At 43.9% G+C, this 27,831-nt stretch overlaps 2 protein-coding genes and 1 long non-coding RNA gene across 7 annotated transcripts; all 3 read left to right on the forward strand.

Moving 5' to 3' along the window:
- On the forward strand, positions 1-10,270 carry LOC143486721 (beta-enolase). 2 transcript variants are annotated; one of them, XM_076986092.1, is made up of 12 exons: positions 1-146; positions 1,674-1,759; positions 1,995-2,090; positions 2,209-2,267; positions 2,422-2,491; positions 2,747-2,880; positions 3,026-3,248; positions 3,362-3,559; positions 3,637-3,838; positions 5,279-5,387; positions 5,470-5,528; positions 5,606-10,270. In XM_076986092.1, exons 2-12 carry the CDS (start codon positions 1,675-1,677, stop codon positions 5,673-5,675), a joined length of 1,305 nt encoding a protein of 434 aa, XP_076842207.1. In that variant the 5' UTR covers positions 1-146; position 1,674; the 3' UTR covers positions 5,676-10,270. The 2 variants fall into 2 exon arrangements, with proteins under 2 accessions (XP_076842207.1, XP_076842208.1); XM_076986093.1 differs by lacking the exon at positions 1-146 and adding an exon at positions 739-809.
- A 3,730-nt stretch (positions 10,271-14,000) lies between these two features.
- Positions 14,001-15,489, forward strand: LOC143486722 (uncharacterized). Of its 2 annotated transcripts, none has more exons than XR_013123641.1 (2): positions 14,001-14,173; positions 14,458-15,489. It is a non-coding gene; the product is annotated as an uncharacterized LOC143486722 (long non-coding RNA). The 2 variants fall into 2 exon arrangements; XR_013123640.1 differs by lacking the exon at positions 14,001-14,173 and adding an exon at positions 14,188-14,288.
- Positions 15,490-17,238: 1,749 nt separating this feature from the next.
- On the forward strand, positions 17,239-27,441 carry LOC143486729 (stress-associated endoplasmic reticulum protein 1-like). 3 transcript variants are annotated; one of them, XM_076986114.1, is made up of 4 exons: positions 17,239-17,601; positions 17,943-18,404; positions 22,802-22,877; positions 24,913-27,441. In XM_076986114.1, exons 2-4 carry the CDS (start codon positions 18,321-18,323, stop codon positions 24,951-24,953), a joined length of 201 nt encoding a protein of 66 aa, XP_076842229.1. In that variant the 5' UTR covers positions 17,239-17,601; positions 17,943-18,320; the 3' UTR covers positions 24,954-27,441. The 3 variants fall into 3 exon arrangements, with proteins under 3 accessions (XP_076842229.1, XP_076842227.1, XP_076842228.1); XM_076986112.1 differs by having other exon boundaries at positions 17,239-17,582; XM_076986113.1 differs by having other exon boundaries at positions 17,239-17,569.
- Positions 27,442-27,831: the final 390 nt, after the last annotated feature.

Genomic DNA, 27,831 nt, shown 5'->3' on the forward strand with positions numbered 1-27,831 from the left:
TACAGGAGCGGTTATGGTCAGTTGCCAGACGCTCCCTAACGTGTACGCCATATACGGCCCTGTCGCCTCTATAAATTGCGCAGTTGAATTTGGGGCGTGAATTCGCAGTCAGACACACAGGCGACCCCGCTACAGACCACACTCAGGTAATGAAACATAAAACGCACTTTTTGCCGACTTCGTGTGCATTCTGCTAATTTAACATTGTTAAGACACTTGATGCCTTTTGTAAGCACGAGCACGAGCGACCTGAAGGTTTACTGCAGCAGTTCCTATTTGGAGGAGTGGAGCTGGCTCTGCGGAACGATCCCCGCTACGAGTGCACACATCTCACACAAACTTCTTCACAGAGTAGCACTTAAAGCCCGAAACTCGAGCGAAATGGGTGAAGTCCGTGGACGCGTGTTGAATGTATTTAGGGTGAAGGTCGCGCGACATCTCCGTAAATAGAACGTTCCCCACGCGCGCGCCCGGGCCGCACGACGTCAGCGCCCTACAGGTCCAGAAGACTAAAGTATGTGGAGATATAAAGAACCACAATGGGTTTAAAGTGACCGATATCGCGAGGTCGCGTGTTCGTTGGCCAATACAACTGGATCAAAATGAGTTTGGATTTTATTCCCTGTTTGAAACGGCGCAAGTGGCTTCTTCCCCTTTTAGGACAAAGTTCAGTTAGGAAATGATGAGCTGCATTGCGACAGGTGCGCACAGCCCTGTGTGTTTGACCTCAAACGTGCACTTGTGCAGCCTCTCAACCACGAGATGACTCACTGACTCGTGATCGCTCTTTTGAGCCGGACTGGTGACAGGTGAGTTAAGGTTGTATCTGCGAGTCTAGATCCGTGACGCATTCGGCCCGTGTGGCCTGTGTCTGGTTTATGGTGATGATCTGACCTGTATATTGTAGGCATATCGACCTGTAGGAGCGGCTCATCTCCTGAGACGGTGAAAAATACTTGTCGAGAGTGTGAGGTCATGCGTGTTCAGATACTGTGATGACTGTCCACGATCTCGTCCTCTTTGGCTCTGTTTACTTCTGTTTCATTTATATAGGCAAATTAATCTGTTCAGTTTATGGGGCATCATTACACAAGTCGATAATTTAGTACTCAACTCATTTCTGTGGTTTGTTCAAGCTGCACTTCCCACTGGAAGCTACAGAGGGCGACAAAGTCCCCCTTGTGGAGACTTCAGTTTGTCCACCCATTTACAGATATGACAATTCATAAATTTTAGGGTTTGATTGGGTCCTGCCAGATGTGTGTGCAAGCTCCGAGCTTTCCGAGCTTCAGTTGGGCTTCATCAGCAGATTGGATGGGGTTAGATTGTTGGATTGGTCTGCCAGTCTCCTGGAATATTCCACAAATTCCACACACACACACCAAGGTCAGAATGTTTCCACAGAAATGTCAGGGTTCAGTAGGGCTCTGAAAAAGGTCACCTAGACTCTTGAGTTGAGCTCTATAGACATTACACCACGTGTCCTGTGTTCCTCTAAGTGTCATTCCTCAGAACTGGAATGAGTTCCTGCAGGCCTGCATGTGCTTCTGTTCTTGTCTGTAAAGCGTCCTTAGGTACTTTGCGCTATACAAGTGGAAATTATTATTGCTATAAACAATATTATGTGTACGTGAATATGGAAGATGATTAAGTTTGACACCCCTCCCCCCCAGGATGTCAATCACAAAAATTATTGCCCGTGAGATCCTCGACTCCCGAGGAAACCCTACTGTGGAAGTGGACCTGTACACTGCCAGAGGTGTATATATATACACACACACACACACACACACACACACACACACACACACACACACACACACACACACACACACACGTCTATATACTGGTGTAGGCCTAAGGCAGAAGGATGGACATTATAACATTTTCTCTACATGATGATGAGCACAAGAGCAATGTCTGGCTTGGCCCCTCCCCCTGCTCCCCCACACCCCTCCCCCTCCTCCCCCACACCCCTCCCCCTCCTCCCCCAGGTCGTTTTCGTGCTGCTGTTCCCAGTGGGGCGTCTACTGGAGTCCATGAGGCTCTGGAACTGCGTGACGGAGACAAGGGCCGCTACCTCGGCAAAGGTACACACACATACACACGTACTTAAACCACACGTGCACAAAACACACACTCGGGCCATGGGCTGAAACACCTGTTACATCCTTACTCAGAGTTTTGAAGTGTGTTTGTGTGTATCAGGGACTCAGAAGGCTGTGGACCATGTGAATAAGGACATCGCTCCCAAACTGATTGAGAAGGTAAAACTCAATTACCAGCGTGCTGAAGCTTGGAAATATTTACCATGAGCACCAAGGTCTTGTGTGTGTGTGTGTGTGTGTGTGTGTGTGTGTGTGTGTGTGTGTGTGTGTGTGTGTGTGTGTGTCTGACACTTCTCTGCTTGTGTGACGACAGAAACTCAGTGTTGTTGAACAGGAGAAGATCGATAAGTTCATGCTGGAGCTTGATGGAACTGAGAACAAATGTAGGTGCAGCACGCACGCACGCACGCACGCACGCACGCACACACACACACACACACACACACACACATCTGTGGCTCCCATCTCGCACACAGGCACACACACACACACACACACGGCTTCCCATCACACATGCACTCCTTAAGACTGGGACTGGGTCTCTCTCTCTGTGTGCCTGTGTGTGTGCCTGTGTGTGTGCCTGTGTGTGTGCCTGTGTGTGTGCCTGTGTGTGTGCGTGTGTGTGTGTGTGTGTGTAGCCAAGTTTGGTGCCAATGCCATCCTGGGAGTGTCTCTGGCCGTGTGTAAGGCTGGCGCGGCGGAGAAGGGTGTTCCCCTCTACCGACACATCGCAGACCTCGCTGGGAACAAAGACGTCATCCTACCTGTGCCGGTGGGTGGGAGGTTCCTTAAGTAGCATGTGTGTAAACACTGGTGTGGTGCTGGGTTGTAATGTCATAATGCCACAAAGGGATTGGTGATCCAACTTGTGTGATGCACGTGATCAGAGCTGCACCCCTCCCCACTCCCCTCTGCAGGCGTTTAACGTCATCAACGGGGGCTCCCATGCCGGGAACAAGCTGGCCATGCAGGAGTTCATGATTCTGCCAGTAGGGGCGAGCTGCTTCAGCGAGGCAATGCGCATTGGTGCTGAGGTCTACCACAACCTGAAGAACGTCATCAAAGCAAAATACGGAAAAGACGCCACCAACGTGGGAGACGAGGGCGGCTTCGCCCCCAACATCTTGGAGAACAACGAGGGTGTGTAGGACCTGCTGACGTCTGCGTTCATGTGTGTAACTCTGGACCTGCTGACGTCTGCGTTTGTGTGTGTAGCTCTGGACCTGCTGACGTCTGCGTTCGTGTGTGTGTAGCTCTAGACCTGCTGAAGTCTGCCATAGAGAAGGCTGGGTATCCTGATAAGATCATTATTGGAATGGATGTGGCTGCCTCCGAGTTTCATAAAGCAGGAAAATACGACTTGGACTTCAAGTCTCCAGACGACTCCAGCCGCTACATCTCAGGAGGGCAGCTGGGAGATCTTTACAAGAGCTTCATCAAGAACTACCCAGGTACACTCGCACGCATCCTGCTTTGTGATTTGCTGTGGGGTTCGTGTTGGTTGATGTGTTGCACACTTGTCCTGCAGTGATGTCCATCGAGGACCCTTTTGACCAGGATGACTGGGAGAACTGGTCAAAGTTCACTGGCTCTGTGGACATTCAGGTGGTGGGGGATGATTTAACCGTCACCAACCCCAAACGCATCCAGCAGGCTGTGGAGAAGAAGGCCTGCAACTGTCTGCTGCTCAAGGTCAACCAGATCGGCAGCGTTACAGAGTCCATACAGGCGTGAGTACAGACAGCCATGACCCTTGACCCTAATGTATGACTCTGTAGATGTCGTTGAGCCAGTCCAGCCAGCAGGGAAGAGCCCTCGCCCAGAGATGGGGACTCGAGTTTGGGACTCGGACTCGAGTCGCACTTAAGTCGCATATACAGTGACTTCAGACTCGATTTAGACTTGCATTCAAAAGACTTGCGACTCGACTTGGACTCGTGATTTGAGACTCGTGAACAATCTTTTATTTGTAATGTTCTTTTGTTTCATTTGACAACTTTTTCTCCGCCTGTCTGTATGCTTTTTACTTCCCGCTGATGTAACATTTTCGGCGCGCCGACCCTCGTCCGGTCGCGACGCGTCAAGTATTTCGCAAGCGACCGTTGCGCGCGACTTCGCACACGCGAACCTGGCGCTGCGCGCGCTGCAAAACATCGCGATCATGGCGGCGCTGGTGAGGACGCTCGCTTCTGTTCCACCATTCATAATAAGTTTTGGGTACAAAACAAGTACAAGTAGCGAATAGAAGAGCAGCAAACTGCAGCGTGTGTGGCATAAAAATACAGGACGCTGGTTCCACCACATCTAATTTTATTCGCCACCTGAAAACCCACCCGGAAAGGTTAGTCACTGCCTGAAAGGTTATTAGCAATATTGCAATATTGGTATTGACTTGCCACCAGTGCAGCAGTAGAGAGGGTGTTCAGTCATGGAGGCCTCATAATGCGCCCTCACCGAGCCAGGCTAAGTGCAAGTACCCTGTCAATCTTGATCTTTTAAAAATGTAATGCGTTAGTTGCATTAACATTTTCCTTGTATTGGAAACTGAAAGACACCTTGAAATTCAAATAGATTGAGTTTGATCCCGTTCATTAGGAGACAAATAGTTGTTTCTGCAGGGCTTTTTATGTCAATCATTATTATTGTAAAATTTGAATTCTGTTTTTAATTTTTATTTTATAATGACTAATTTGGTTGCTATTTTCCTTATATGCAGACCTTTCATATATATATATATATATATATATATATATAGTTAAAAATGTGATTTATTTTTTTTCACAGCCCTCCTTTATCTTTTAAAACAAAATATAGCAGATGTTCTACTGAAAGAAGAGAATATTGTATCCAGAAAAATGTTTTGTAAGAAAAATACTTTTTGGAGAAAAATACGGATACAAAATTTATCTGGAAAACGTTTGTGTGTGCATGCGCACTGTTAAAAATTGTATTTCTTTATTTACCAGTTTAAGCTATTATACATCAGAAGTGTCATAACAGACCATTACAACTATACAGTGATTTGCGACTACAGTGTCACTCAAATATTTGGGACTTGACTTGGACTTGAGGTCAAAGACTTGAGACTTGACTTGGACTTGCAAAAAATGACTTGTGAGCATCTCTGCCCTCGCCACAGTGGAACCAACACATGCCTTCTGTGTCTTTAGCTGTAAGCTGGCCCAGTCCAACGGCTGGGGTGTGATGGTGAGTCATCGCTCAGGGGAGACGGAGGACACCTTCATTGCTGACCTGGTTGTTGGTCTTTGCACTGGACAGGTAATGTACCTGGCTACTACCGGGTTCACATCTCTGGGGTTTATGGCCAGAGCTACTAATGATTTTGTTTTTGCTTAAACAGATCAAGACCGGCGCCCCCTGCAGGTCGGAAAGGCTGGCGAAGTATAACCAGCTGATGAGGTTGGTGTTCTCAAACCAAATGATGCCAGTGAGCTGCTGTGGTGATTCATGTTAACCTGGTCTGGCTCCCCCTGTAGGATCGAGGAGGAACTGGGAGAGAAGGCGAGGTTTGCTGGTAGAGACTTCCGTCACCCTAAAGTTAACTGAACTGTGGACCTTCATCATCCTCATCCTCACAACATTCTCAGACTAATGTCTTGCAGTTTCAGAACAATTCACAAGTTTTGAAATAAAAAGGAGCACTTAAACCGTTTAAACTGTGACTGTGTCAATAAGTCAGTAGCTGCATTCCAGTACTGGGGATGGAGGCTAATGCATCTCTGAATTCATTTTCGACATGGTGTGGTCAGACGAATTATACATGACCCAACTGTGTGTGTGTGTGTGTGTGTGTGTGTGTGTGTGTGTGTGTGTGTGTGTGTGTGTGTGTGTGTGTGTGTGTGTGTGTGTTATTCATTCCCCCACTCTGACGTCTGCTCATGTAGGCCACTCCCCCACTCTGACGTCTGCTCGTGTAGGCCACTCCCCCACTCTGACGTCTGGGCCCATGCATGTGTGAAAGGAAAATGAGGTTTTGCATTTAGGAGCAGCGATCACTTAGCAACGGTCAGCATGCAGAAACTTCAGCATAAGTTTAATGACCCAGAAACCCAAATGAGTAAGAAAGAGGGTGTGAGAGAAAGTGTGTGTGTGTGTGTGTGTGTGTGTGTGTGTGTGTGTGTGTGTGTGCACATATACTGGAAGTTGTGGAATATAGCAGAGAGGTTGTGGCTCACACATGTACACAAACTGAGCTTTGACAGGTGGAAATGACATGAACAGCAGCAGCATTGGAGATCTGAGGCTTGATCAAACAAGCAGGAGGTTAGACCAGATCTCCTCCCACTAACACCTGCTGGCGTTGGACCAGATCTCCTCCCACTAACACTGACAAGGGCTTTTACTTCTATATTGAACTCTGTCGGCATTATACAAAATGTAGTAGGACCTACACATTATCAAAATCATACCCTAGATTTAATCTTAATGCTGGATATCGATGTAGATAATATAAATAAAACCGCAAACCGTAGCAAACTCTGATCACTATTTAGTCCAATTCGCTAAATCCATCCATACACATCCGCTCGTCTCCTCGGCAGTGTATAAAGCGCTCAATAAATTCATCAACAGCAACACAGTTTATTGAAACCCTCCCTGATTTAACTGCTTTAGCTCATTCGCCATCCGATCCAGGAGAGTTAGATAGTCTAACCGACTGCTTAGAGAATACCTGCAGATCAGCACTAGATATAGTAGCTCCACTCAAATATAAAAAGGCTAGATCCAAAAATCTCGCCCCGTGGTACATTGACCAAACTAGAAACTTAAAACAAATAGCACGTAAATTAGAGCGGAAATGGCGATCTACTAAATTGGAAGTATTCCACTGTGCCTGGAAGGATAGCATTATTGACTACAAACGGGCACTCACTAAAGCACGCTCAGCATACTTAGTCTCACTGATAGAGAAAAATAAAAACAATCCTAGATTTATTTTTAATACTATTTCTAAACTTACAAAAAACCAAGCAGGCACAGAACCTCAGATTCCATTAAACCTCACTAGTAATGTATTTATAGATTTTTTTGATAATAAAATAGAGAATATTAGAAAAAATATAAAACCTTTTAATACAACGGGTATGTCATCTGGTTTGGTTGATATTGATTTAAATTACATACCAGGAGAAAAACTTGATGCTTTTCATCCACTCCCACAATCAGAATTAGAGAAAATAATTTCTTCCTTAAATTGTACTACCTGCACACTAGACTCAGTTCCCTCAAAGTTATTAAAAGAAGTATTACCAGCTGTAACTGAACCTCTTCTAACTATAGTTAACTCATCCATTACAATAGGTCACATGCCCAAATCATGTAAACTAGCAGTTATTAAACCACTGATCAAGAAACCAAATCTTGATCCGACTGTCCTATCTAATTATAGACCCATTTCGAACACATCATTTATATCTAAGATCTTAGAAAAAGCTGTTGCCCAGCAATTATGCCTATATCTGCATAGGAATCACATATTTGAAAAGTTCCAATCTGGTTTTAGGCCCCATCACAGTACTGAAACAGCATTAGTCAAAGTAACAAATGATCTCCTCCTTGCTTCAGATCAAGGCTATGTATCACTGTTAGTGCTTCTTGATCTTAGTGCAGCATTCGACACAATTGATCATAGGATCTTGCTAGAAAGGTTAGAACGCTGGGTTGGAGTCTCAGGCACAGCCCTTTCATGGTTTTATTCTTACTTAACAAATCGCTATCAGTTTGTAGAGCTCAATAATATTCCATCCAAACGTACAATAGTTAAATATGGGGTCCCGCAAAGCTCCATCTTAGAACCACTATTATTTACATTATATATGCTACCATTGGGCACAGTTATAAACAAACTGTGTCAATTTTCACTGCTATGCAGATGACACTCAACTTTACATATCAGCCAAACCTGATGACAAACTCAGTTTAGGAAAAATTGAGGCTTGTGTAAGAGATATTAAATGCTGGATGTCTCTAAACTTTCTCCAACTAAATGAGGACAAAACAGAAGTTCTCCTTGTGGGCCCTAAGGCCGCAAGACAAAAAATTCCAAATTTAATGCTTAATCTTGCAGACTATCCCATTACACCTGGCACAGTAGCCAAAAACATAGGCGTCATACTCAACTCCGTCCTATCATTTGATAAATACATAGATAATACTACTAGGATAGCTTTTCTACATCTCCGCAACATTGCCAAATTAAGAAATGCATTATCACAGGATGATGCGGAAAAATTGGTGCACGCCTTTGTTAGCTCTAGATTAGACTACTGCAATTCACTACTGTCAGGATGTTCAAATAGGAATCTAAATAAACTTCAAATAGTTCAAAATGCCGCAGCCAGAGTTCTGACCAGAACTAGAAAATTTCACCAGTCATATCAGCCCTGCATTGGCTCCCAGTTAAATTCCGTATTGATTTTAAAATTCTATTATTAACATATAAAGCACTGCACGGGCTTGCTCCTGAATACCTCCAGGAACTTATTTCCTACTATGAACCCCCACGTCAACTAAGATCACAGGGTGCTGGTCTTTTATTATTTAAACTTATTTAGTTTAGCGTTTGATAATTAACAACCCCCCTTAGATAAAGGTACAGATCCAGGGGTTCATAGACGAAGGGTTTTATGGTAGACTGAGGCGCTGGTGCTGTCGTCCTGTCACTGCTCGTGGTCACTCAAGTTTGTTGACAGGGCAGTGGATGGATGCCATTGTCTCAGAATGCCCCCAAGCCTATGTTACCTTCTGCCTTTTTAGCTAGGCTGTAATCGTTTAACTTAATGCCGGAGTTGCTGCCACACTCCAGAAATGTGTTTAATTTCATCTGTCCTGTACATGTCCTCATACAGAGCTAATTTTCCCTGTTTTATTTTTTCCACATGGCTGCCCGCCTGCTCGAGGAAAAATGAGATGAGGAGAGACAAGCGAGTTATCCAGTGCCAGCCACCTCCTGCCTGACCGGATAGCCTACACCATGATGGACATTACTACATATTTTCCTTTTCTTTATTTCTTTCTGTATAAATTGTTGTTGTTGTCATGGTGACCGGTGTCAGCCAGAGGAGGATGGGTTCCCCCCCTGAGTCTTGGTTCCTCTCAAGGTTTCTTCCTCATGCAAAAAACTAGGGAGTTTTTCCTTGCCACTGTCGCCCTTGGCTTGCTCACTGGGGGCTAGGACTTGGCACTTGTAAAGCTGCTTTGTGACAGCAGGTGTTAGTGTCCTCCCACTAACACCTGCTAGCGTTGGACCAGATCTCCTCCCACTAACACCTGCCGGCGTTGGACCAGATCTCCTCCCACTAACACTGGTTGGTGTTTGACTACACCTCCTCACTATAACTCGGAAATGCAGCAAGCAGCACTGGGTATCCTGAGGAAACAAAGACCGTCATTGGCCTAAACAGCTAAGGGGGAGGTGCCCAGAGTGGGTAACAGCTAAACTCTGACCCTGACTCTAACCTCTAACCCTAACATCTCACTGCAAAGCCAAAGGTGGCAACAAAGGCTGGTATGCAGCCTTTTCTCTAGTGAAAACGGTGTTCTGCACAAAGACTGGTGTGCATACTCTGGTGAAACCTCACTGTTCCACATACACACACAGACACAGGACATAAAAAGCCCCTACACATGTCTTTGACTATATCTCTACTCTCTGGCTTGTATACAGGTCTGGCCCAAATGTCTACTGTCATGGACTACACTCACTGTTCACTCACTGTTAGCTACATGGCAAAACAGTAACTTAATTGCTAGGTTTGCTGATGATGCCACCGTAGTGGGTGGCCTATAGAGATGAGGTGAGCTGATGGGAGGAGTGGAGCAAAGTGAACCATCTCCCAAATTTAAACAAGACAAAGGAGGTGGTGGTGGATTTCAGAAGGACACACGTTCCTCTCAGTCTGAACATTGTGGAGATGGTGAGCAGCTTCAAGTCCTGTATTGCACATTTCTCAGAACCTTACCAGGCCCTGAACATATCTGCCACCAAGAAGCAGGCCCAACAGAGACTAACATCTAACCGTAACTAACATCTAACCGTAACTAACATTAAACGTGAACATTAAAAAGCATCCAGCAGCATCATGGACAAACACTTACCCACATGTACTAATGGAGAAAAATAAAGAATCATGAATCTTGAATTGCTGGGTTGGTGCTGGACCAGAAATCTAGTTACTCACTGTGTTGGTACCGGATTACGTTGGAACTGGACAGTCCATTTACCACAATGGTCTAGTGTTTTGGCTGGTGTTGGGTTATGGTTATTGTTGGGGTCATTGTAGCTGGTATTGGGCGGTCATTGGGTTATTGTTGGGGTAGTTGAAGCTGGTGTTGGGTTATTGTTGGGGTAGTTGTAGTTGGTGTTGGATTATTGTTGGGGTAGTTGTAGCTGGTGTTGGGTTATTGCTGGGGTAGTTGTAGCTGGTGTTGGGTTATTGTTGGGGTGATGTGGCGCTAGTGTTGGGTGGTATTGGGGACCTGTGTTGGGACGAATGTTAGAGGAAAGTTCTGTGGGGGGTAAGTAGTGTGCGTCATAGAGAGGAACGAGACTCAACCTGCCATCCATCACTCAGATAAATGTGTGTGTGTGTGTGTGTGTGTGTGTGTGATGCAGAGGTCAAAGACAGACAAAAAGAACATGTGGGAGTGACTTTGGGAATGTATGAGTAGTGTCTCTCTCTCACTCTCTCTCTCTCTGTCCGTCTTTCTTGGTTGCTGTGGCGTGACCGTCTTAGGTCGTCACTGGGGAAACTCTCCCTCTGTGTGGAACTATTGTGTCTCTGTTACATTACATACGCACAGGAGGAAATAGTTCCTGCGTGGTTGTCGTTTCCAGGGGGAAGTTTTATGGAGGGCGGAACCTGAAAGGGTCAGGGGTCATAGAACTGTGTTATTTCTCTACACCGTCATAAAAGAGGAAGAAACTGTAAAAAGAACAGTGTGTGTGTGAGTGTGAGTGTGTGTGTGTGTGTGTGTGTGTGTGTGTGTGTGTGTGTGTGTGAGTGTGTGTCTACATTATAGTCCAACTTCACAGGCAGGCTCTTTGGCATGTCTCTCTGTCTCACACACGTCTCAAAGGCGTCTGTGGAAGTGGTGAAGAGCAGAACAAGCTGCTGAGTGGAACTGTGGTCTAGTGGGAACAGAGACCTGGACACACTGATTTACAGAGAACAGAGACCTGGACACACTGATTTACAGGATGGTTGAATGATCAGAAAGACACGAACACAGGCAGACAGGAGGGATTAATGATCAGAGAGCTGATCAAGTTATATCCAATGAATACAGTCAGATCATTAGAGTGGAGCTGAAAAGATTGAGGAGCAAAAAAGGGAAACAAGGATGAGAGAAGGAGACAGGTAGAGAGACAGATGAGAGGGAGACAGAGAGAGACAGGTGAGAGGGAGACAGAGAGAGAGACAGGTGAGAGGGAGACACAGAGAGAGAGACAGGTGAGAGGGAGACATAGAGAGAGAGAGGTGAGAGGGAGACATAGAACAGGAGACATGAGAGAAAGACAGGAGAGGGAGACAGATGAAAGAGAGACAGATGAGAGTTTGGATGCATGCTGGCATTGCCGAGGGTAACGCGTTGGAATGTGTGACATCACAGTGCTTCCCTTTAAAATGGCCGCCCTGGCGTCCGCTGTTAGACGCATGTTGCCTCTGCAGCACAGAAGTGAGGTCACTCTCTTACCCAGCTCTACAGCACCGCACTATGTCTGACTGATTCTCCCCTTGAGAATCTGAGTATTTGTTAGGAGTGTAAGACTTTACCATTGTTTAAATCTCGGGATGACTCCTTGCCTTCTTCCACAATTCCTCATCTGCATCGTCATGGTGACACAGGTGGCAAGTAAACCATCACCACGGAGACCAGAATCTGAGGTGAGTGTTAGGCACATTGTCATCATGTCCAAACAGAGTTCATCTTTTCTCCTCAGCTGTCAGACCACAGAATGTTCTCACGTTTCAGGTGCAGTGGTGTGTGTGTGAGTGTGTGTGTGGAGGTTGGCAGGAAAACACAAAACACTAAACCTTCAGGGTTAAGTGTATCTGTGTTTTGTTCATCAGAGTACAGTTTTGAGACAGCAGGAATATCCTAAAATAAATTAATCAGTAAACCAAACATCTAGAGTTTGCATCAGAAATGCTGCAGTGGTGAGTGTGTGTGCGTGCGTGTGTGTGTGTGTGTGTGTGTGTGTGTGTGTGTGTGTGTGTGTGTGTGTAGAGTTTGCATCAGAGACACTGCAGCGCTCTCATGTCTGAGGGAGTCGTTTCTAAACTAATGCCCGTGACAAATGTATGTTACATAACTACTGTACAGTGGCCTGTAGTGTTATTAGTTATTTCACAGGTTGTGACTGGCTTTAATTGGCTTTTTACCATCTACCTTTTGCTATGAGATTCAGTTTGAAGAATTAATTAATTCTTAATTCTCAATTAATTAATTGACAATAAAATGATGCATGCTTGTGTTTGCATGCACATGTGTTGCTATGTGTGTCTGTAAACCTGTGTGGGTGTGTTTATATACATGTGTATGTATACCTGTGTGGGTGTGTTTATATACATGTGTATGTATACCTGTGTGGGTGTGTTTGGTGTTGGTTTGTGTATGCATGTTTATGTGTTTGGTGTTTGTGTGTTTATTTTGTGTGTCTCTGTGTGTGTGTGTTTGTTTGTGTATGCATGTTTATGTGTTTGGTGTTTGTGTGTTTATTTTGTGTGTGTGTGTGTGTTTGTGTGTGTGTTTGTGTTTCTCTACTTTTCGATGGCAGTTACGACGGGTGCGTTTAGTGGGAGCATGCGGCTACATGGAGTGTGTGTGTCTGTACATTGCACGTCATGATAGACTAGTCGACTTGATATCAGCTCAAATTCCATACGCAAAGAATGAATCCATTTTTAAACACTCTACAGTTAGACCTGAGTGGTTTAATGTAACATCTGAAATATTTCAAGGAGTTGCTAATACACCAGATATCATTTGTATTTCTCAGAGTCAGAAGCGGGTTATAATATACGAAATGTGCATTTGATCTGTATATGGAGGAGTCTTATAAGTCAAAAATTTTAAACTACCAAACATTAGTGAATACTATTGAAGGCTTAGGATTTAAATGCCAACTGATAGTCCTGGTGTTCGGAAGTCTTGGTCATGTACATAAACTTCCAGTACGTGGTCTTAGACTTGGGGGAGTTAGCAAAACAAAAGCCAAACAGGTGGTGAGATGTTGCTCAATCTCAGCAATTATGTGGAGTCTGCACATTTGGAAAAGGCGCTGTTTTCTTTATCCTTGAAATCGCACTTGAGAAATGAACTGTATACCATGCTGGATGTTTTTTTTAGCAATATTTTGTTTCCTGATGATGTTATTTACTGTATATGGAATCAAATAAAGTATAAAGTTTGTGTTTGTGTGTGTGTGTTTGTGTGTGTGTTTGTGTGTGTTTGTGTGTGTGTGCTTGTGTGTGTGTTTGTGTTTGTGTGTGTGTTTGTGTGTGTGTGTGTGTTTGTGTGTGTGTTTGTGTTTGTGTGTGTTTGTGTGTGTGTGTGTCAGGCTTTGCAGGATCTATTAGGAGCGGAGATCCCTCCTCTTTTATTGAAGCAACCAGAGATGGTGGAGGGGGGTGTGTCAGTTCAGAGCTCCACCTCACCATGGAGTGACAGACACAGACTGCTAGTGCATGACCCAGGGGCGGAGCCTCCAAATGCTGTGCCACGCCTTCTTCTGGACTTCCTGAACAGGCAGAAGAAGGTGAGGGGGCGGAGCAGGAAGAACTCTGCACGTGGATGCTTTGGCATGAAAGTGGACCGCATTGGTGCTCTCAGTGGCATGGGGTGCTAACACACACAGGTATGGGGTGCTAACACACACAGGTATGGGGTGCTAACACACACAGGCATGGGGTGCTAACACACACAGGTATGGGGTGCTAACACACACAGGCATGGGGTGCTAACACACACAGGCATGGGGTGCTAACACACACAGGTATGGGGTGCTAACACACACAGGCATGGGGTGCTAACACACACAGGTATGGGGTGCTAACACACACAGGCATGCGGTGCTAGCACACACAGGTATGGGGTGCTAAAACACAAAGGTATGGGGTGCTAACACACACGGGTAAGGGGTGCTAACACACACAGGTATGCACACAAACACTCATACACATATATATTCATACATACATACACACATTTATTTATACATTATATATTACCCTACCCTAACACACCTTCTTAGACCTGCTCTGGTGCTTTTGCTGAGCTTTATGATAAAGCCTAAATCCAATAATGTGGTTTGAATGTTTTCAAGACCTGCAGTGATGGTGAATGGAAGTTCTGAGAGCTTTCCTCTGTTTGAGGAATCATCTGGACCTGCCTGGACACGTGTGAGAGATGCCTGCTGCTGTAGGAGTGTCTATTCTTCCTCATAGACTTGACTCGTCTCTCATCCCTCAAACCCTCTTCTCCCCCAAATCAATGAGAAGAAGAAGGATAGGAACTCATTTGGTCTGGGACGTGCAACACCCACCCCGAAACACCCACACGACAACACTCTGCCCGAAATGTCTGAGACTCTTCACTCAAGAGAAGAAATGCTGTATTTGACTGTGTTTAAAGACACAGTCCTTGCTGTGTTTGTGTTTAAAGACACAGTCCTTGCTGTATTTGACTGTGTTTAAAGACACAGTCCTTGCTGTATTCGACTGTGTTTAAAGACACAGTCCTTGCTGTGTTTGACACTATTGCATGTGACTGACACCCAGCTCAGCTGGTCTGGCTGCAGTTTGAACTAACATAGCAATAGTGTAACACAACTGACTACTGACTGACTTAAAGACAAGTCAATTAATCAGAAGAATGTCTAGGAAATATTTAGGTAAGCAGTCTGATCAGATCTATGATCAGATCATAGATCAGAGCCTGGATCAGAGCTATGATGTGATAATTTGAGGTAGTGATAGCCTGAAATCTGACCTGCAGTCAGTTATCTGGAATACACCTCTCCCTGGTGTCTATTACCATATGACCTGTCCTGAGTTTTCTTTCAGGGCTAAATGTGTATGTGTGTACTCACTGCGTATACATGCTCATCTTTATCATCTGCACTAGCGGATGTGATGGCATTTCTGTTCATGTTTGCACTCTGTAGATTAGGACATTTTTGCTTCCGGTGGAAAGTTAACATGAGTTTAACCCTGTCTGTGTTTGTTTTGTGTGTGCAAATGTTATTTATAATGTATAATCAATGATTAAATATCAGATCAAAATTTGCAAAGCTGAAACCGTGAAGTAAATAATATAGTATATATTGACTGTACTATTAATTCAAACATGTTTTACATTCATTGGCTGGTTTCCTTTTACTCAGGGATAAAGTTTCATAACTATGTTTTGAATCAAATATAAACACTGAATTCTGTTCTTCTACCCAGCAGTTTCATACTCTCCTCCTAGAAAGGGTACAGCACCAGTTGTCTGCCATCACTGCTTGATTGTACTTTACTGTTTCTTGAAACAGTCTTTGTGCTTATAGGAATGTAGTTTACTTGTCATTGTAGATTCAACTCTACGCATATAGTCTCAAGTTTTATTTCAAATGTAAACATGCATCTGAAAACGTTCTCAGAAGAACATAACGGAGAACTTAACGCCCAGAATATAATGGAGTAAAAAAGATTAAATGGCCCACAAACGCAGAACGAGTTCAGAGCCCATCAAGATGTTTTCATCTTAGAAGATCACGGTCCAGCAGAAGAGGTTTAAAAAATGTTTGAGTTACTGAAGTAAAGAAGAGGTAAAACAAACAGAAAGCAAGACGTTACTATCTGGGTAGTTCAGTTAGCGTAGAAGCCAGTTAACGTTGATAATTCTGACATTTCGGCAAAACTTTTAATTCTAGCTAGTAGCTAAATAAATCATTAATTGTCATCTTAATCATTTAGCTAACATAGACCTATATCTCACTCAGGCAAATAAATTATTTTTATGTAGGTAGCTAGCTATGCTAGTCACGCGAGTGCGGTCGGCAGCACCCCATCTTGACAGACTCTAGTTCATCGTGACAGACTAGTTAATCTTGACAGACTCTTGTTAATCTAGACAGACTCTTGTTCATCTTGACAGACTCTTGTTAATCTTCTAGACAGACTCTAGTTCATCTTGACAGACACTCTAATCTTGACGGTTTGGCTTCATAAAGCCACACGTAGCTAATGAACCTAGTAAAACAATGGACATTTATCAGGATTCATGAACTCAAGTGAAATTGGGCTGGACTGTTAACTAAACTAACAAAATGCTCCATACAAACAACAACAAAAAACTTGCCTAAACATCTGAGTGTAAACAAAAATAAAACATATTAACAGGTAAAGTATGTGATTTTAGCTAAAGAGTTAACAATTTAACTAGCTGCATTTTAATGTTTTCAGAAACCCTGATGTCTGTCAATCAATCAATAAATCAATCAAAGTTTATTTGTATAGCGCTTTTCACAACACATGTTGTCACAAAGCGCTTTACAGGATTTAAAAGGTTAACAATACTATGGGTCCAGAACCTTATGGGACCCTATGGGTCCAGAACCCATGTCTGTCCTTTGCATAATTTAAGATTTTTTTATTTTAATGTGTATCTTATTTTAAATCTGGTTCTAAATTGTGTTAGTATTATATTGACTGACAGGATTTTGGTTATGGGTGGTGCATGTCCGTGTACACGCAAGTCTGCACCGTCGGTGGGTGTGTTGCCAGGTCCTACAAAAATATCCCGCCCAAAGTCAGTGTAAAATCCGCCCATCAGAAGCCTAAACTAGCCCAAAGGCCAAAGTTGTTGTTGGGGGGGGGGTATTGGCGGCGAGTGTAACTTGTTGAGCGGGGGGGGGGTGTAAATTGTCGACCCGGGAAGCAGTGTTAAAATAGAGACAAATTAAGTATCATATCGCCATCGATTCTTAGTGTTGACTTGTAACTCCCGCGCTGGCCCAATTCAAAAGTAGCCCAAAAAACCGCACCCCGCGCGACCCCAGAATTTTTATCCGCGGAAGGAGTTTCAATCAAACCCAATTTGGCGTGAAAACAGCGAACCTGGCAACTCTGCTGCACCCGCGGCTCGCCGAGGACGGCAACTGAAGAGCATGAGCGGTCATCTCAGAGTTTTCAAAAGTCTCCAATAAAACCACAAAAAATCGTTAGACTCTTTTATTTTTTGACATGTCACTTAATAGGTTGCCAGGGTCAACAGGAAAGGCGGGTAAAGCGATAGAACTGTCCGGGCTCCAAGGTGGTGGAATGAACTTCCCTTGTGTGTCCGAACATCGGAGTCACTTGCTGTCTTCAGACGCCGACTGAAGACCCACGTCTTTCAAGTGCACTTTACATAATTATGCTTCGTCTATTGTGCATTATCGTCTCTTTCCTCAGGTGCTTGTTACAGGTATTGCTTACTGTCTCAGGTATTGTGCATAATTGGGTTATAGGAATTGCTTACTGTCTTATTCCTCGGGTGATGTGTATATTCAGGTATAATAATGACTTGGCATAATTGTTAGGTATCATATGACTTTCGTCTAGTGGTTTTTCCAGCTTAGAGTACCTTGTGTTCAGGACTATCTATTCTACCTTGGAGATTCCAAGCAACTACGTAGCACTTTTGTAAGTCGCTCTGGATAAGAGCGTCTGCTAAATGCCATAAATGTAAATGTAACTGACCAAAACACGCGGACAATATAGGAACTGCATATTTAAAATAAAATTGAGTTTATAAAACGGGGTTTATTCTTCTTTAATAATGCAGGTTTACTCCGCGGGCAGGACTGAACCCCCTGGCGGGCCGTATGTTTGGCACCCCTGCGCTAGAGAGTCTGAAAAGTCGCTAAGTTGGCAACACTGGAGGGAGCGTGCGCCGCAGCACTGCACGAGCGGAGGCAGTCACGTGATGGAGACTTGGACCGTGTGATCACATGATGGGGGCTGAGACTGCAGGATCACGTGATGGGGCTAGGAGCGTGTGTGATCACGTGGTGATCTCGAGCAGTGAGCGACCGTTGCTGCGATAATATTATTGATTCTATCGATGATTTTGTTTTCCGATCTATGATCTACTCAGCTGGTGTGTTTTGTTTGACTTAATTGTGCGGGACTGGAGGTTATTTTACTGTTGACAGTCGTCACCATGTCGGCAGTCCAGCGGATGAAAGTAGCGAATGAAAAACACAGCAAGACCATCACGCAACGCGGGCACGTCCAGAGAGCCACGGTAACGGGCGCGCGCTCGCGTTAGCACACCGGCTCGTGCTCGGGTCACGGTGTCAGTTATAGCGCTGTATTCATGTAACGCGCTGTGTTTATGTCAAGCGCTGTACTCATGTCACGCGCTGTGTTTATGTCAAGCGCTGTACTCATGTCACGCGCTGTGTTTATGTCAAGCGCTGTACTCATGTCACGCGCTGTGTTTATGTCACGCGCTGTGTTCATGTCACGCGCTTTATTCATGTCACGAGCTGTGTTCATGTAACGCGCTTTGTTCATGTCACGAGCTGTGTTCATGTCACGCGATGTGTTCATGTCACGCGATGTGTTCATGTCACGCGCTGTGTTCATGTAAGGAGCTGTGTTCATGTAACGCTGTGTTCATGTAACGAGCTGTGTTCATGTCACGCGCTGTGTTCATGTAACGCGCTGTGTTCATGTAACGCGCTGTGTTCATGTCACGCGCTGTGTTCATGTCACGCGCTTTATTCATGTCACGAGCTGTGTTCATGTCACGAGCTGTATTCATGTCACGCGATGTGTTCATGTCACGCGCTGTATTCATGTCACGCGCTGTGTTCATGTAACACACTTTGTTCATGTCACGAGCTGTGTTTATGCAACGCGCTTTGTTCGTCACGCTCTGTGTTCATGTCACGCGCTGTGTTCATGTAACGCGCTGTGTTCATGTAACGAGCTGTGTTCATGTCACGCGCTGTGTTCATGTAACGAGCTGTGTTCATGTCACGTGCTGTGTTCATGTAACGCGCTGTGTTCATGTAATGCACTGTGTTCATGTAACGCGCTGTGTTCATGTCACGAGCTGTGTTCATGTAACGCGCTGTGTTCATGTCACGAGCTGTGTTCATGTCACACGCTTTGTTCATGTCACGAGCTGTGTTCATGTAACGCGCTTTGTTCGTCACGCTCTGTGTTCATGTCACGCGCTGTGTTCATGTCACGCGCTGTGTTCATGTAAGGAGCTGTGTTCATGTCACGCACTGTGTTCATGTAACGAGCTGTGTTCATGTCACGCGCTGTGTTCATGTCACGCGCTGTGTTCATGTAACGAGCTGTGTTCATTAGGGGTGGGAATCGTTTACTATCTCTCGATTCGATTCGATTCCGATTTTGGGGGCCACAATTCAATTCAAAAATCGATTTTCGATTCAAAACGATTTTCGATTCAAAAAACGATTTGATTTATAAAAATGTCTGCTTCAGTCTATAAAATCTGCATGATCTACTACAGTCTGCTTTGCAAGACAGAACGACAAATACAGAAAATTAAGTGTCTTTCACATTTAATTAACAAAAATTAAGTGCTTTGGTAAAATAAAATGGTTTTTGTTGTTACCAAAATTCTTGAGCTTCATTTTGCGAGCTGTCAGGGCTGGCTCGGATGCAGTTCCCCCAGCCGTCGCTAGGGGCACCAGAGTCAGTCCCAGACTAAACCGACATAACCGTACGTTCTCAGCCAGTCTCTGCTTTCTCTGTGATTGCTTATCGATTAATGGTGTCTCGCCACCTCTCTCTGTTATGCTTTCTCTTTACTTATTCGAGTATCTTATGCATCGCTTCCTGACCCATCTCAAGTTTTCCCAATCCTGTATGTCTTCCTATCCGTTTTGCCTTATTTTTGGGAAGGGTTTTATTTTGCTGCAGCGTTTTTTGCCAGTTATTTCTGCTGGTGTCCTTGGTTTCGTTTTCGCGTTGCATTTATCCGCGCTGTTTTTTAGTTACTGTTGTTGTTTTGTTTCTTCCTCCCGTCTCACTACGGTTGAGTGTTATTTTTCACGCGTTGTATTTTCCGCATTGGTTTTTTTGTTTCCTCCGTGCCCTCACGGTTTTGCTTTCTATTCTCGTGCGCGTTGAGTCTTCCGTGTTGTTTTGTTTGTTCGTTCTGGGTCGCTGTGCGCGTTTCCCTCTCGCTAATACATGTGACGAGTGTCAAACGTCTTGCTCTTGCGAGCCGGCACTTGGGTCCATCCTTCTCTATATTATTTCTCACCCTTCTCTATATTAACGCTCCCATGATCACCGCGTTACACAAGCCTTACACACGAGCTACATTGGGTCCAGTTTGGTCTTCCCCGGCATTCGGTAAAAACCAAAATGAACCCATATTTTTTGCCTTAAATGAAGACCGGACAGGTTGAATATCTCTTTCCTCCATGTCTTTTGAACCTTTTCCGCGCATGAGTGTGTCCCAGAACATGCTGCGTAAAGTCTCGTGTAATTTTGTAATTACGTAACGCGAGACTTCACCACGACTTAGAATCGATTTTGGGACATTTAAAATCGATTCTGAATCGTAGTAAATGAGAATCGATTTTTGATATATGAATCGACTAGTGTTCATGTCACGTGCTGTGTTCATGTAACGCGCTGTGTTCATGTAACGTGCTGTGTTCATGTAACGTGCTGTGTTCATGTAACGCGCTGTGTTCATGTAACGCGCTGTGTTCATGTCACGCGCCGTATTCATGTCACGCGCTGTACTCATGTAATGCGCTGTATTCTTGTAACGCGCTGTATTCTTGTAACGCACTGTATTCATGTAACACGCTGTATTCTTGTAACACGCTGTGTTCATGTAATGCGCTTTATTCTCGTAATGCGCTATATTAATTTAACGCGCTGTACTCATGTAACACGCTGTACTCATGTAACGCGCTGTACTCATGTAACGCACTGTACTCATGTAACGCACTGTATTCTTGTAACACGCTGTATTCTTGTAACATGCTGTACTCATGTAACGCACTGTACTCATGTAACACGCAGTATTCATGTCACGCACTGGAAATACAATATATTGTATTTATTTTCACACGTGCATAATTTGTCACACAGTATATCATAGTTATTCAAATGACAAATGCTCTACACAGTGTATAGGAATATATTTTATGTTGATAAATGTGCTGATGTATTAAATATTACTAACTAGCTCCACCATCATGGTCATGAATTCATGACTATGAATTTCGTGAATTTGCGGTGGTATCAAATGCTTGTAACCCTGAATTATTCCAAACATGGAATTAAAAAATATTTGGTTCAACTCATGGAATGTGAGGGAATTTTCTTTGCAGCATCTTTTTTTTAATTTATTTATTTTTTTTATTAGGGGTGGGACGCGATCAAAAAAATTTATCGAATTAATCGGAAGCTTTGTAATTAATTAATCGAAATTAATCGCATTTTAATTGCATTTTAGTATTTAACATGAGAAATATTAATTCAAGTTTGAATGATGAATGAATCAATGAACATAATCATAAACTTCAACATCTTGTTTATTTTTCCACCAGTCTACTACATAGACCAATAGATGAGTACAGAAAACCAAAATTCTGACCAAAAATGTTGTTTAATTTCGGAAGTTTTGCTCAGGATATTGGAAGAATTGAAGTAAATCAGAAGATGTTTTTAATACCATTTTAGATGGTATATTTTTCTTTAATTTCCCAGGCCTCTGCCACAGGGATCTCCATAGTGCCTAGAAGTGGTCTTCTGCATGCTCAAAGCAAATGACTGGATCTTCATCAGATTCATCATCTATAATATGAGCTGTCACACCAAGATAATTCTTGTTGCTAACAGAGGTCCAGTGATCCCCAGTCAGAGCTCTTCACAATAACCTGTTTTACTTCCCTTTCCTACAGCGGCTGGATTTTCTTCGACATTGTCCTTCTGGACGGCAGTTCGTAACTTGCATCAGTTGACGCAATGTGCAGCGCTTCTTGTAAGCCTTTATCTTCGACCACAGAGAGCGAACAGCACTGTAAATAATGTGACGCGTCATGTATAAACGCGTGCGGAGTCGCGCGCTACGTTCACTCGCGAAAGTTTAATCCAGTCTTAATGGTCCAATGAAGGTAATTTAAAAACCAGGGGTGAGTTTCCCAAAATGTTCTTAGCGCTAAGTACTTCTTAACCTCGTACGTAAGAACTCGTGCACGGAGAAACATTCCACGGTGCAAAAGTGTCTCATGCGTTAAAATGCGTTAATATTTTTAGTGCGTTAATTTTCCTGTAATTAATTATTCGAAATTAACGCGTTAAAGTCCCACCACTAATTTTTATTGTAATAATACAAATACAAAAATTACAGCAATGAAAATACAGTTTACATATTCCACTTTTTTTAAACAAAATAAAGGAAACACCCCCCCACACACACTCACCCACCCCGACCCCATTCCCAACTCGACTCCTTTGCCGCATCTTTACATTTTAGTTGCCCTTTATCAAAATGCTTCTTTGCACATTTCATTTACCATATAGCCTATTTCCTGTATCGTGTTTGTTGTTTAATTTCTCAAGGGGCAACTGACCATCAGTGAAAACAGGAAATATGAGATGTGTGTGTGTGTGTGTGTGTGTGTTGCGTTGTAGCGGGTGGTGAATGAGGAGAAGTCTCCGGTGGGGCCGTGGCTACTGGCGCTGTTCGTGTTCGTGGTGTGTGGATCAGGTGAGTGTTCACGTCATTCCACTGAACCAGCAGCTTTCTGAATGTTTAGACTCACCATGGCATAATCACAGTGGTAACAGTTGTATATGTTTAGACTCACCATGGCACGATCACACTGGTAACAGTTGTGAATGTTTAGACTCACCATGGCACGATCACAGTGGTAACAGTTGTATATGTTTAGACTCACCATGGCACGATCACAGTGGTAACAGTTGTATATGTTTAGACTCACCATGGCATGATCACAGTGGTAACAGTTGTATATGTTTAGACTCACCATGCATGGCACGATCACAGTGGTAACAGTTGTATATGTTTAGACTCACCATGGCACGATCACAGTGGTAACAGTTGTATATGTTTAGACTCACCATGGCACGATCACAGTGGTAACAGTTGTATATGTTTAGACTCACCATGGCATGATCACAGTGGTAACAGTTGTATATGTTTAGACTCACCATGGCACGATCACAGTGATAACAGTTGTATATGTTTAGACTCACCATGGCATGATCACAGTGGTAACAGTTGTATATGTTTAGACTCACCATGGCACGATCACAGTGGTAACAGTTGTATATGTTTAGACTCACCATGGCATGATCACAGTGGTAACAGTTGTATATGTTTAGACCAGGGGTCTCCAACCTTTTTGGAACTGGGAGCTACTTCTTGGATACCAGTTATTGCGGAGGGCTACCGGGGGGGTGGCGAACGAAAGTTGCGTGTGCGAGTGTCAATTGCTAAGCGGGAAGACCGCTAGCAACCGCGGACAATCTATAATAGTAGCAAAAACATAAACAATGCAGCGCTTTGGTGCATGGCGCTATAGTGAGCTATTTTTAAAACAAGCCCGCGGGCGACTCATGACGTGGGTGACCCCTGGTTTATTCAATATTGACGGCAGCCTAACTTTTTGATTGACAGCTAATTGAGCAATAGAACACGAGAGGGAGTGTGTTATCGTGAATATATGTACATGCCGTTGCTTGACAACGCGTCCGCGGAGTGATACAGAGAATGAGAATACCGTGCTGTTATCACACATATCTGCAGGGTTAGAACACTTCTCAACCAGTCGGATTGTGAACTAACTGTTGTATAATTGGTGAATAATCATTTAGTGTTAGAAGGGGAGGGACAACTGTGAATTTTGATTGGACATAAATTTAAGTAGATTTCTCGATGGGACCAATTAGGTTTACAAATTTATATGTAATTCATTGGACCTTTGGCGAGCTACTCGGAAAGGGATGGCGAGCTACTGGTAGCTCGCGAGCGACGTGTTGGAGACCCCTGGTTTAGACTCACCATGGCATGATCACAGTGGTAACAGTTGTATATGTTTAGACTCACCATGGCATGATCACAGTGGTAACAGTTGTATATGTTTAGACTCACCATGGCACGATCACAGTGGTAAAAGTTGTATATGTTTAGACTCACCATGGCACGATCACAGTGGTAACAGTTGTATATGTTTAGACTCACCATGGCATGATCACAGTGGTAACAGTTGTATATGTTTAGACTCACCATGGCACGATCACAGTGGTAACAGTTGTATATGTTTAGACTCACCATGGCACGATCACAGTGGTAAAAGTTGCTTTCACACAAGTCAATTCTGTGCTCATTTTTGTTTTCAGTGCAGTGCAGTCTGGGGAAACTGTCATGAATGATTTGAATACTCCGTGGTCTTGTTTGCATGACATGGAAAGCCGTCTGTGAAGAATGTGAGAAATGACTCCTGAACTGTAATCCCTGAGTGCCTTTCCTTCCTCTTCACCTCATAACACTCCCCCTTTCTCTTCCCCCTGCTCTTCTGTCTCCTTCTCTCCCCTTTCTCTCTCACTCTCTGTCTCCCTCTATTTTTATGTCTCTCTTTCCTGTCTGTTTCCCCGTCCTGTTTCCTCTCTCTGCCTTTCTCCCTTTTTTTCTGTCTCACTGTTTTGTTTCTTCCTTTGTTGTTTGTCTTCTCTCTGTTCTTTCTCTCTCTGTTCTGTCGGTTTCCATCTCTTCCTCACAGCTATCTTCCAGATCATCCAGAGTATTAGACAGGGCATGTAGGTGGCACTCTTTGGATGAGCGGTGTGTTGTTTCCTTGGACAACCCACGGGATGCTCCTCCCTCTTCCCCCAAGCTCAGCAATCATCTCATGATCCTTCAACTCTGCGCCTGTGTTAGTTTCTGTAAGCTCGAACCCACTGTAAAATTGGATGGTTCTCTTCCTACATGGTGGTGTTTGAGTTGTTTAGAGGTGATATGACTGAGTGTCTACTTACAATTTGCAGTGACTGCTGTACGTTTCAGGAATTTTCAGTTCTACTTTGTGTGTGTTTGTGTGTATGTGCTTAATAGAGAGAGACAGAGAATAGCTGTTGTTTTCAAATGTGAGAGTGAATCCACAACCCAGCACTGTGGGACCTGCCTGACACTCCCTAGGGTTAACCCTAACCCTAACCCTAACCCTAGCATCTCCTCCTCTCTGATCAATGTGATCATGTGATCTGCTGTAGGGTTAGGGTTAGTGTTAGCCTACACTGTGGTGTAAATGCACAGGGTTGCATCCCAAAGACTCTGTGAATATCCACAGTGCTCACTTCAAATATGTTTAGTGGAAGACTGTCTGGTTTTAAAGAATTCTTTAAATTCTGGAAGACTTGCATTAAAGATTAATCTCACTGCAAAAATATATACTGCAAAATATTCAGTAAGCCATAACTCAGTTGGGCACTATGTCTCCTATAGTGTGGCCCACAGACTGCTTACACACTGCAGTTTTGTGTCTGTCTACAAGTTATTACATCTGTTACCTGATTTTTAGTATATGGTGATTATCATGGTCATTTATTTAACATGCCACGTATCACAAGACCTGTGGCATGCTGCATAAGAGGTAAGAGGTCATGCGTATCCAGGGTTTCTCTGAAGCACAGGTGTGCACAGGTGTGCACAGAGAGAACATTGATCTACACACAAACATTGACCCCTCAGAACTGTTGGACACTTTGTGTGCATGTCTGTGTGTGAGAAAGAGAGACTCCTAACTGCAAGTTTAATATGAAAAATAGATTAATATGAACTCACAATAATTGCAGTGATGGTGTATTTCCAGCCGTACCCTGCACCATACCAGATTACTAATGCTATGCAAGGATTTTATACATAAATAAACCATATTTTCTGTACATGCACAGTTGTCGCCTTTCTGTATAAGATCTGTGTGCGTGTGTGTGAGTATGTTCTGTTTGTGTCTGTGTGCGTGAGGGTATTCTGTTTATGTCTGTGCGGGAGTATGTTCTGTTTGTGTCTGTGAGTGAGTGTGTTCTGTTTGTGTCTGTGTGCGTGAGTGTGTTCTGTTTGTGTCTGTGTGTGTGAGTATGTTCTGTTTGTGTCTCTGTGTGTGAATGTGTTCTGTTTGTCTGTGTGAGTGAGTGTGTTCTGTTTGTATCTGTGTGCGTGAGTGTGTTCTGTTTGTGTGAGTGAGTGTGTTCTGTTTGTGTCTGTGTGCGTGAGTGTGTTCTGTTTGTGTCTGTGTGCGTGAGTGTGTTCTGTCTATGTGCGTGAGTGTGTTCTGTTTGTGTGAGTGAGTGTGTTCTGTTTGTGTCTGTGTGCGTGAGTGTGTTCTGTTTGTGTCTGTGAGTAATTGTGTTCTGTTTGTGTCTGTGTGAGTAAGTGTGTTCTTTTTGTGTCTGTGTGCGTGAGTGTGTTCTGTTTGTGTCTGTGTGAGTAATTGTGTTCTTTTTGTGTCTGTGTGCGTGAGTGTGTTCTTTTTGTGTCTGTGTGCGTGAGTGTGTTCTGGTTGTGTCTGTGTGCGTGAGTGTGTTCTGTTTGTGTCTGTGTGTGTGAGTGTGTTCTGTTTGTATCTGTGTGAGTGAGTATGTTCTGTTTGTTGACAGCTGACAGCATGGGTCTGGCCATGACTGAGGTGCCCTTGAGCAAGGCACTGAACCCCAACTGCTCCCCGGGCACCAGGCTAGGGCTGCCCACCACTCTGAGCATGTGTGCACCCCTAGTAATCACTAGTGAGTGAGTGTGTGTGTGTGTGTGTGTGTGTGTGTGTGTATGTGCACACCACATCCCCCTAGTGATCACTAGTGTGCATGTGTGTGTGTACGTGTACCATCGACCCCTAGTGTGTGTGTGTGTGTGTATACCACAGCTCCTTAGTAATCATTGGTGTGTGTGTTTTCACTGCACAGATGGGTAAATGTGGAGGACAAATTTCTGTTGGGGTGAAAATCACAATTGACAAATATGGCACATTTACATTACACACTTCTGGAAGCCACAGGTATCCATTGCAGTTGTGTGGGAATCGATAACATCTGCTACCTCAGAGTTCTGACTGCTGCATTATTGTATTCTGTAAGCTAGACGACTAGCTGTAGCGTAAACTGGTCTTTCTGCAGAGTTTAGTGTGCAGTGATGTCAGTAACTCTAATCTTACGAGTAATATAACGAGTTACTATTTCCAGTCCAGTAATCAGATTAAAGTTACTTATCTAAGTAACTGTGCGTTGCTATTTTTATTTTCTCCAGTAAAAATATATATTTGCTTTCTTCTTGGCTCAGTTATACTTTTGCGTCTGACCGTAGCGCTCGACTCCGCACGCTGCGCGCGACCCTGTGAGAGCGCGAGCGCGTTCACGTCATTCTGTGCAGTGTCCTCCCGTAACGACATGTGGTAGTGTAAAGAAATACCCCTCAAAAACAGGGGAAGGAACATTTACCTGACCAATTTTAATGTTGCTTTGTGTACCAGGTTTGAAAAGTGCTGGAATTTAGGCTAACGTAGCCTACCTAAAAATGCTTGAAATTGTAATGGTATTTCGTTTCACAACAAATAGCTGTCTGACTGAACACTTCGCTTGTATTATGTTAACAAATAACACCGCACAGCAACACAAACGTGATGTCAGGAGATACATTATTTAAATGTCAG

Source organism: Brachyhypopomus gauderio, unplaced genomic scaffold (assembly GCF_052324685.1).
Source record: "Brachyhypopomus gauderio isolate BG-103 unplaced genomic scaffold, BGAUD_0.2 sc45, whole genome shotgun sequence".
NCBI classification, from domain to species: Eukaryota; Metazoa; Chordata; class Actinopteri; order Gymnotiformes; family Hypopomidae; genus Brachyhypopomus; species Brachyhypopomus gauderio.

What these genes read in the sequence shown, in the direction of transcription:
- LOC143486721 (XM_076986092.1), top strand. Translation starts at nt 1,675, where the DNA reads ATGTCAATCACAAAAATTATTGCCCGTGAGATCCTCGACTCCCGAGGA. An exon ending in GGACCTGTACACTGCCAGAG is followed by an intron (nt 1,760 to 1,994) that starts GTGTATATATAT and finishes CTCCTCCCCCAG; the next exon opens with GTCGTTTTCGTGCTGCTGTT. An exon ending in ACGTCATCCTACCTGTGCCG is followed by an intron (nt 2,881 to 3,025) that starts GTGGGTGGGAGG and finishes TCCCCTCTGCAG; the next exon opens with GCGTTTAACGTCATCAACGG.
- LOC143486729 (XM_076986114.1), top strand. Translation starts at nt 18,321, where the DNA reads ATGTCGGCAGTCCAGCGGATGAAAGTAGCGAATGAAAAACACAGCAAG. An exon ending in GGCACGTCCAGAGAGCCACG is followed by an intron (nt 18,405 to 22,801) that starts GTAACGGGCGCG and finishes GTTGCGTTGTAG; the next exon opens with CGGGTGGTGAATGAGGAGAA. An exon ending in GTTCGTGGTGTGTGGATCAG is followed by an intron (nt 22,878 to 24,912) that starts GTGAGTGTTCAC and finishes TCTTCCTCACAG; the next exon opens with CTATCTTCCAGATCATCCAG.